This window comes from Macaca thibetana, chromosome 12 (genome assembly GCF_024542745.1).
Source record: "Macaca thibetana thibetana isolate TM-01 chromosome 12, ASM2454274v1, whole genome shotgun sequence".
NCBI classification, from domain to species: Eukaryota; Metazoa; Chordata; class Mammalia; order Primates; family Cercopithecidae; genus Macaca; species Macaca thibetana.
In genome coordinates this window covers 36439407-36449101 of record NC_065589.1, presented here as the reverse complement: position 1 = coordinate 36449101, position 9695 = coordinate 36439407, and the positions used below count along the sequence as shown (strand labels likewise).

The 9695-nt window shown below is 41.6% G+C and overlaps 1 protein-coding gene across 3 annotated transcripts in view; it reads right to left on the bottom strand.

Moving 5' to 3' along the window:
* Positions 1 to 761: 761 nt before the first annotated feature.
* The window catches only part of CMKLR2 (chemerin chemokine-like receptor 2), a 48573-nt gene continuing 39639 nt past the window's right edge, over positions 762 to 9695 (bottom strand). For 2 of the 3 annotated variants that reach the window (XM_050750896.1, XM_050750895.1), the window contains exon 3: positions 762 to 2697. In XM_050750896.1, coding sequence (XP_050606853.1) covers positions 1602 to 2669 — 1068 coding nt within the window. In that variant the 5' untranslated portion in view covers positions 2670 to 2697 and the 3' untranslated portion in view covers positions 762 to 1601. Of the gene's footprint in view, positions 2698 to 3492; positions 3596 to 9695 lie in introns of all 3 variants that reach the window. The other variant, XM_050750894.1, reaches the window with a different exon arrangement.

Below are 9695 nucleotides of genomic sequence, written 5' to 3'. Positions count from 1 at the left end.
CCATGATGTACCACACTTTCTTTATTCAATCTACCATTGATAGGTACCTGATACACGAAAGCATTTCTGTTTATAATGATACTGTAGAGGATTAAAGATGAGTGCAATTTTTTTTTGACATTCTTCTTGTTGAGAGGTGGGGATCTGTGTCTCTTCCCCTTAAACCTGAGCTGGTCTGTGCCTGCTTTGACCAATACAATACAGTAGAAGTAATACTGTACCTGTACCAGTCATAGCCTTTAAGAGGACTAGAAATGTCCACCTTGGCCTCTTGGAGCCCTGAATTGCCACATAAGAAGTCTGGCTACCCTGAAGTGCCATGGTGGAATAGCTGTGTTGGGAGGGGAGAGGGAGGGAGTGAAGGGGATGTCTTAGGCAGCTTCCAGCTGTGATTTGCATCATCTCAGTCCAGCTGATGCTCCAGATATTGCAAAGCAGAGAGAGATGAACCTCCCTTCTGACTTCTTTGAATTCCTGACCCTCAGAATTGTGAGAATAATATCACAAGTATAAATTGTTTTAAGAACTAGGGTTGGGAGGAGTTTATTAAGCATCATCAGTTAACTGGGTTTTTGGAGTGTAGCGACAGTATCTGTGGACACCGTCTCAGGAACACGAGCTGTCATATCCCCTCCTCTTCCACTTCCCATCGCAATCAATAAAGGCTGTTCCTACTATAAAAAACAAAGAGAGAGAGAGAGGGAGAAAGAAGAAAAAACTCCCAAATCATTAACTAAAACAGATGTTTACTTGGTAAAGTAATCACCAACAATTACTTTAATTCATAAATGTATATACATAGATTACATAAAGAAATTAAGTATACATGTTGCATTTTAAAAATGTGTCTAGTAGGTTATTTGTACAAAATTAAAATGAATTTAAGAAAACATTGTAATGTTTTAAAAATTAGTTAATCATATATTTATTTATTTTTGAGATAGAGTTTTGCTCTTGTTGCCCAGGCTAGAGTGCAGTGGTATGGTATCTGCTGACCACAACCTCTGTCTCCCAGGTTCAAGTGATTCTCCTGCCTCAGCCTCCCGAGTAGCTGGGATTACAGGCATGTGCCACCATGACTGGCTAATTTTGTATTTTTAGTAGAGGTGGGGTTTCTCCATGTTGGTCAGGCTGGTCTCAAACTCCCAACCTCAAGTGATCTGCCCGCCTTGGCCTCCCAAAGTGCTGAGATTACAGGTGTGAGCAACCGTGCCCGGCCAATCATATATTCAATATTAAGACTTAAGGCTTTAGAAAAGTTATTATTTAAAAAATAACTGATATTGCTTCAAAAGTGATTAATTCACCATGGTATAATTAGCAAGAATGATGCATTTCATTTAAGTTGCAGAAAAAATTATGTGGATCCTTCCTAAGTATTTTTAGTTTAAAAAAAAATTTTTATTGCCACATCACAAGGAGTCAAGAGGATCCTTCCTAAGTTTCATATCCACACAAAAATGTGATGCCTATATAGTGACCAGAAACAATAACAATAAAAGTAGAGTCAGCTCTCTATCTTGGAAACAATTTTAATCTGAAAGCATCAGTCAGAGGACCCACATAAAAAGCCATATACTGATTTGTGGAAAAGTAATAACTTATTGGGCTGTTTCCAGGAGACACAGATTCTTGGTTTCTGAGTTCCTGAGCTGTTCACTCACTGTGCCAGAACAGCTGACTTCCCACAGTGTGTACTTGAGTATCTCAGCAACTGAGGACCGGAAGCGAGCTTGGAACTTCTTACTAATTAGGACATAAAGGATGGGGTTCAAGCAACTATTGAGGAATGCCAAACCAGTGGAGAGAGGGATTCCAGCCTGCATCACGTGGTGGGAATAGCTATTGTGGTGAATGGTGAGCTCCCAAATGCTAAACAGGTGATAAGGAGTCCAGCAAACCACAAAGGCCACAACTACAGCCAGAATTGTCCAGAAATGCCTACTGGAGATCAGGATGCTTCGCTTCTTCACCTTGAAGATGAGACACAAGTAGCAAATACTCATTGTTAGCAAAGGGAAGAGATAGCCAACAATAAATTTCACCCAGGTCAGAACATGGTGCCTGATCACAGTGAGGTCAGGATCATGCTTCTGAAAATTGTTATAGCAAAGAGTATGATTATTAAACTCCACAGTGTCCCGGAAGTATAGGGCAGGACCGCCAATTAGAGAAGCCAAAAGCCAGATGAATATAATGACAATCAGAGAGTTCTTGAGGGTTCGATGCCGATGAGATAAGACAGGATGGATCAAGTGGATATAGTGGTCCAGACTGATCACTGTCAGGAAAAAAACACTGGCAAACATGTTCAACTGGGCAGTGAAGGAATTGGCTTTGCACAGCCAGATGCCAAAGGGCCAGTGGAAATTCATGACCACATAGGAGATGTACAGGGGCAGGAAGAGAAGAAAGATGAAATCCGCAATGGCTAGATTGAGGAACCACAGAGTGCTGACTGTCTTCTTCCACTTGAACCCCGTGAACCAAATAACAATGGCATTTCCTGGAATTCCCAGGACAAAAGATAAACAATATAACACCAGGGAGACCCAGTGAACAACTCCCAGCTGGACTTTTTCCTCCAAATCAGACTCCAGAGAGTAATAGTCTAGGGCATAGGAATAGTTTTCAAATTCTTCAAATAATGTTTCCTCCAAATCTTCCATGACCTTGCTAAATGGAGAATGAAGAAATCTGTAGAAGCAAATTTGAAAAGAAAGAAAAAAAATGTTTAAAGAAAAATAAAAGTTCAGTGAATGATAAGGAACATGAAGATAAAAATATTTCAGGTTATGGACTAGACATAGTATTTTTTTTCCTTTTTTTGAGACAGGGTCTCACTCTGTTGCCCAAGTTGGAGTGCAATGGCATGATTTTGGCTCACTGCAGCCTTAACCTCCTAGGCTCAAGTGCCTCCTACCTCAGCTTCCCCAGTAACTAGGACCACAGGTGCTCACGACCATGCCCAGCCAATTTAAAAATTTTTTTTAGAGACAAGGTCTCACTATGTTGCCCAGGCTGGTCTTGAACTCCTGGGCTCAAGTGATCCTCCTACCTCAGCCTCCCAAAGTGCTGGGATTACAGGCATGAGCAACTATGCCCAGCAAACACAGTATATTTTTTGATAGGACTTGTGGTTATACTCATATGTTCAAGTCTTGGTGAGCCTCAGTTTCACTCTGATTATCATTCTCCCAGCATGAGAGTTCATTTCTGTAAATTATTTAGTAATTGGTAAATTAAAATGACAGACTACAGTTATAATTCTTCTGTTTGTAATGCTTGTAGGGCTGACTAGAGAGAGTCTAACATTCAACAAGCATTTATTAGATTCCTATATGCATTATGATTTTATGCAAAAGAAAACAGATTAATGCAAAAGAAAACAGATTAATACTTACAGAGTGATAACTTCACTCTGTAAGATTAATACTTACAGAGTGATTAATACTTACAGACAAATGCAAAAGAAAACAGATTAATACTTACAGAGTGATAACTTCACAATCTGTATTTCAGCCAGGCACAGTGACTCACATCTGTAATCCCAGCACTTTGGGAGGCTGAGGCAGGGAGATCACTCGAGACCAGCCTGGAAAATATAGCAAAAATCTGTCTCTACAAAAAAATTTTTTTTTTAAATAACCACGTCTGGTGGCTCATACTGTAGTCCCAACTCAGGAGGCTGAGGCAAGAGGATTGCATAAGCCCAGGAGTTTGAGGCTGCAGTGAGCTATGATCAAGCCACTGCACTCCAGCCTGGGTAACAGAGCAGGACCCCACCTCAAAACAAAAAATTTTCCTGAAAAATCTGGATTTGTTGTTGCCCTGACTACTTAAACTCTAGATAAACAGTTCCAACTACTTCCTAATCAATCCACCTGCAGGTGACTGGAGATTTTGACCTGAGATTTTGCATCCAAGGATGTTTTGAGTCCATGTTTATGAAAGCAAACATAGTAATCAGAATTATATCAATATAGATGGTTTCTCATCCAAAAGGTGGCTTTTGGAGTAAATTTGATTATGACCACTTAATTTCTATATTGATATATATATATATAATTCTACAGAATGCAATTAAGCTTTATTTAAAATTTTACCTTATTGAAATAATTCTTTTCTATAATAATTTATGACAAAGATTAGATTTTTTTTTTGAGACAGCCTCCTGTTTTTTATTTATTTATTTTTTTTTTTGAGACAACCTCCTGTTACCGAGGCTGGAGTGCATGGCGTGATCTCGGCTCACTGTAGCCTCTGCTTCCTGGGCTCAAGCAATTCTCCTGCTTCAGCCTCCTGAGTAGTTGGGATTACAGATGCCTGCTACCATTCCTGGCTAATTTTTGTATTTTTAGTAGAGACAGGGTTTCACCATGTTGACCAGGCTGGTCTCGAACTCCTGATCTCAAGTGATCCACCCATCTCAGCCTCCCAAAGTGCTGGGATTACAGGTGTAAGCCAGAGCGTCCGGCCAAAGATTGTATTTATTAATCAGTTTTACTTTAATTTTTGCCCATACCAAATTTTGTCTCTTAGAATTTCTACCAAAGTAAGTTTTATTTTGTGCCCACCCCCCTGCCCGTTTTTTTTTTTTTTTTTTTTTTTTTTTTGAGATAGAGTTTTGCTCTTGTTGACCAAGCTGGAGTGCAATGGCGTGATCTCGGCTCACCTCAACCTCGCCTCCCAAGTTCAAGCAATTCTCCTGCCTCAGCCTCCTGAGTAGCTGGAATTACAGGCATGTGGCACCATGCCGGGCTAATTTTTGTATTTTTAGTAGAGACGCGGTTTCTCCATGTTGGTCAAGCTGGTGTTGAACTCCTAACTTCAGGTGATTCGCCCGCCTCTGCCTCTCAAAGTGCTGGGATTACAGGCATGAGCCACTGCATCTGGCCTTTTTTTTTTTTTTGAGACAGAGTCTTGCTTGTTGCCAGGCTGGAGTGCAGTGATGCCATCTCGGCTCATTGCAACCTCCACCTCCCGGGTTCAAGCAATTCTCCTGCCTCAGCCTCCAGGTATTTTTAGTAGAGACAGGGTTTCACCATGTTGTCCAGGATGGTCTCAATCTCTTGACCTCGTGATCCACCCACCTCGGCCTCCAAAAGTGCTGAGATTACAGTAATAAGCCACCCCGCCCAGCCCCTCTGCCTTTTTTCTCATCAAGGCCAATTTTCTGGGTTAAGAAGACTTAAATGTCAGTTTTTCAATCAGCACAAAAGTGTACTGTGTGCAACTCTGTCTTCTTCCATTTTATTTTGTGCTATTTATATCTGCAGTATTGAAGATCAAGCAGAAAAAAGATTAATAGTTATATTCATTTCATGGAGCTACAATCATACATGAGGCAAATATGTAAAATTTTAGATTATAGTATAAAGAGGTCAAAACATCCTGTGTTGCTCACAGTCATCTCAAATTCAATTTGACTATCACTGAATTCATCATCCTACCTAAAACCTTCTGAGAAATCTAGCAGGGCATAATTAAAAAACAAAAGCAATTTTTTCCCTTCCTCCCAACCCTAACCCAGCAACTTTTTGTTCTTCAATATTCAATTCAAATGCCACCTTTCTTAGAAAATTTTCTGACTTACATTCCTGCAGATAATAATAATAATAATTATTATTATTAAAACAATTTACAATAAAATAATAGTCAATGTTATTGCGAATTTACTAGATGCCAGACATGCATGATCTAATTTGATCCTCATAAGAATCCTACATACACTTGTAATCCCAGTGCTTTGAGAGGCTAAGGCAGGAGGATTGCTTGAGCCTAGGAGTTTGAGACAAGCCTGGGCAACAAAGTGAGAAACCGTCTCTTAAAAAAAAAAAGATCTTACATTGTAGGTAACTACAGGTGACCCTTGAAAAACATGGGGGGTACCTAGAGGCGCTGACCCCACACACAGTAAAAAAATTTACATAAAGCTTTTCATCGTTATTGAGACATAGTCTCCCGCTGTCACCCAGGTCAGAGTGCAGGGACACAATCATAGCTCAATGCAGCTTCAAACTCTGAGGCTCAAGTGATTCTCCCACCTCAACCTCCCAAGTAGCTGGGACTACAGAAGTACACCACCATGCCTGGCTGATATTTTTATTTTTGTAGAGATGGGGTCTTGTTATGTTGCCCAGGCTGGTCTTGAACTCTTGGCCTTAAGTGATTCTCTTGCCTTAGCCTCCCAAAGTGCTGGAATTATAGGAGTGAGTCACTGTGCCCAGTCTATAATAATAATAATAATAATTATAATTATAATAATATAATATAATAATATAATAAAAATATAATAATAATTATTATTATTATTTGGAGACAGTGTCTTGCCCTGTTGCCCAAGCTGGAGTGCAGTGGCGCAATCTCAGCTCACTGTAACCTCCGCCTCCCGGGTTCAAGTGATTCTCCTGCCTCAGCCTCCCTAGTAGCTGGGATTACAGATGTCCACCACCGTGCCTTACTAATTTTTATATTTATAGTAGAGATGGGGTTTCACCTTCTTGGCCAGGCTGGTCTTGAACTCCTGACCTCAGGTGATCTGCCCGCCTTGGCCTCCCAAAGTGTTGGGATTACAGGCGTGAGCCACCATGCCTGGCCTTATTATTATTATTATTATTATTATTATTATCATTATTACTGAGACCAACTCTCTTGCTCTGTTGGCCAGACTGGAGTGCAGTGGTGCGATCTTGGCTCACTGCAACTTCTGCCTCCTGGGTTCAAGAGATTCTCCTCCCTCAGCCTCCCAAGAAGCTGAGACTAAAGGCTTGTGCCACCATGCCTAATTTTTGTATTTTTAGTAGAGACAAGGTTTCACCATGTTGGCCAGGCTGGTCTTGATCTCCTGACCTCAAGTAATCTGCCCATCTCAGCCTCCCAAAGTGCTGGAATTACAGGCGTGAGCCACCACGCCTGGCCCTATTTCTTTTTTTTTTTAGAAACGAGTATTACTATGTTGCCCAAGCTGAACTCAAATTCCTGAGCTCAAGGGTTCTTCCTGACTCAGCCTCCTCAGTAGCGGAGACTACAGGAACACACCACCAAACTTGACTTGCATATAACTTTTGACTCCTTCAAAACGTAATTATTAATAGCCTTCTGTTGATCAAAAGCCTTACTAATGACATAAAGCATCAATTAACACATATTTTGTATGTTTTATGTACTATATACTGTATTCTTGCAACAAAGTAAGCTAGAGAAAAGAAAATGTTATTAGGAAATCATAAGGGGCTAAGAGCAGTGGCTCTTTCCTATAATCCCAGCACTTTGGGAGGCCGAGGTGGGTGGATCACCTGAGGTCAGAAGCTCAAGACCAGCCTAACCAACATGATGAAACCCTGTCTCTACTAAACATACAAAATTAGCTGGGTATGGTGGTACATGCCTGTAATCCCAGCTGCTTGGGAAGCTGAGACAGGAGAATTGCTTGAACCTGGGAGGTGGAGGTTGTAGTGAGCCAAGATCGTACCATTGCACTCTAGCCTGGGCAACAAGAGCAAAACTCCATCTCAATTAAAAAAAAAAAAAAAGGAAATCACAAGGAAGAAAACATGTATTTACTAGTCATTAAGTGCAAGTAGACCATCATAAAGGGCTTCATCCTCATCATCTTCACAACAAGTAGGTTGAAGATGAGGAAGAGGATGGGTGGGTCTTGCTGTCTCGGGGTGGTAGGGGCAGAGGGAAAAAACTCTATGCCTAAGTGAATCTGCACAGTTGAAACCCATGTTGTTCAAGGGTCAACTGTACTATTATTGGTCTCATTTATAAGAAACAACACTGAAGCTTATAGCAGCTTAGTAACTTACTCAAGATCACACAACCTGCAATTGCAGGGTCAGGATCTAAAGTCAGATCTGTTGGACCCATGGCCTGAGCTCTTAACCACGACAGCATTCCCCTCTTCTGTCATACTTGTCTTATCACACTTAACACATTATGTTGTCATTAATTTATTTTTAATTTCTCCCCTAATAGACTGTGAACTCTTTGAGAATAAGGACTGTCATTGCTGTACCCCCAGTGCCTTGTATATCTTAATATATCACAGGTGATTAACAGATGCTTAATAAATGATTGGCTCCCATTCCAAACCAAAGATAATTTTAAAACTTTAAGTGAGATTTTGTGAGTTCACCCCTATGTCAGTGTCACTGCCAGACTCTCTCTAACCTTGACCCACAGTTCTGGTTGTTGTTGTTTTTTTTTTTTTTTTTTGAGATGGAGTCTCACTCTGTCACCCAGGCTGGAGTGCAGTGGCGTGATCTGGGCTCACTGCAACCATCGCCCCCCGAGTTCAAGCGATTCTCCTGCCTCAGCCTCCCAAGTAGTTGGGATTACAACTGCCACCTTGCCCGGCTAACTTTTTTTTTTTTTTTTTTGTATTTTTAGCAGAGACAGAGTTTCACCATCTTGGCCAGGCTGGTCTTGAACTCCTGACCTCGTGATCCACCCGCCTCGGCCTCCCAAAGTGCTGGGATTACAGGAGTGAGCCACCACGCCCGGCCAACCCACAGTTCTATCACCAGGATCTTGGCTTATTCCTCGACACCAAATCCCTTCCTTCGCGGGTCCCACTCCAGTGAGCAAGAATTGGCTCCTGTGGTGGTGCCCCGTTCTTTCAGGCCTGGGATCTCGCTCTGCCCTCTCACTCACTCCTTCTGGTGACTGACTCTCCCCAGTGTCAGATCCTTGCCAGCTTAGTCTAAAACTTTGTCTTTTCTGTGTACTAGGACATCCTTACCTTCCAGCTACCTATGATCTGTTCCTTTAGGCTATTAGCAATTCAGAAGCCATATGGCCTATGGGGTGGTCTGAATCACCTTATAAAACCCTAAACAGAATCTCATTCCCCAAACAAAGAAAAAGCCCATGGAAGACCCCTAATAGCTTCTAACCACTATCCTCACCAAAAGTCAGGAGCCTCCCCTTCCAATGTCATTACTGACCCTGCTGGGACAGTGTGATCATCTCAGGGCCTGTTGAAGGCAAACATCTTCTTCTGCTTTCTGTTGGGGAAGGGGGTTGGAGGGTGGGATAGTGGTATGTTTACATGTGTGTGCGTATGCCTTGAGGATGAGTGATCTATCTGAACAGAACAACTTCAAACAGAAAGCCCTGCACCAGAGAGGTTCTAATCTTCCAGGAAGCAGATTGCATTAGATTTAAGGTGTAGTTCAGGCTTGGAGAAAAAGCTTCAAGAACAGCTGGTTGATGCTCACCTGAATCTTTTATGGGAAACAGGAGCTTAGGAATTCCCCCAAGACTTACAGCAGATGTTTTTGTGTGATGGTGATAGTGAGGGGTAGGGACAGAGTGGAGAAAAGAGAGACGGCAGAACTTAGCAACTGTCCTACTGAATCCTTGAGTGGACACAGTTAACTTTTGAAGACATACTCTTGTTTACCTATTATACTATGTTTGGCTATTGCTTTACAGTTTTCAGGTACTTCCCGATCTAAGTAAGTTTCCAGACCTCATTTAGACCTTTCCAAATATCTAGAGACTAAATGTATTCATTTCCTAGGGCTGCAGTAACAAAGCACCAGAAACTGCTTGGCCTAAGACAACAGAAATGTATTGTCTCACAGTCTGGAGGCTAAGTCTGAAATCAAGGTTGTTTCCTTCTGAGGGCTGTCCTGGAAAATCTTTTCCATGCCTCTTGCCTAGCTTCTTGTGGTTTGCTGGCA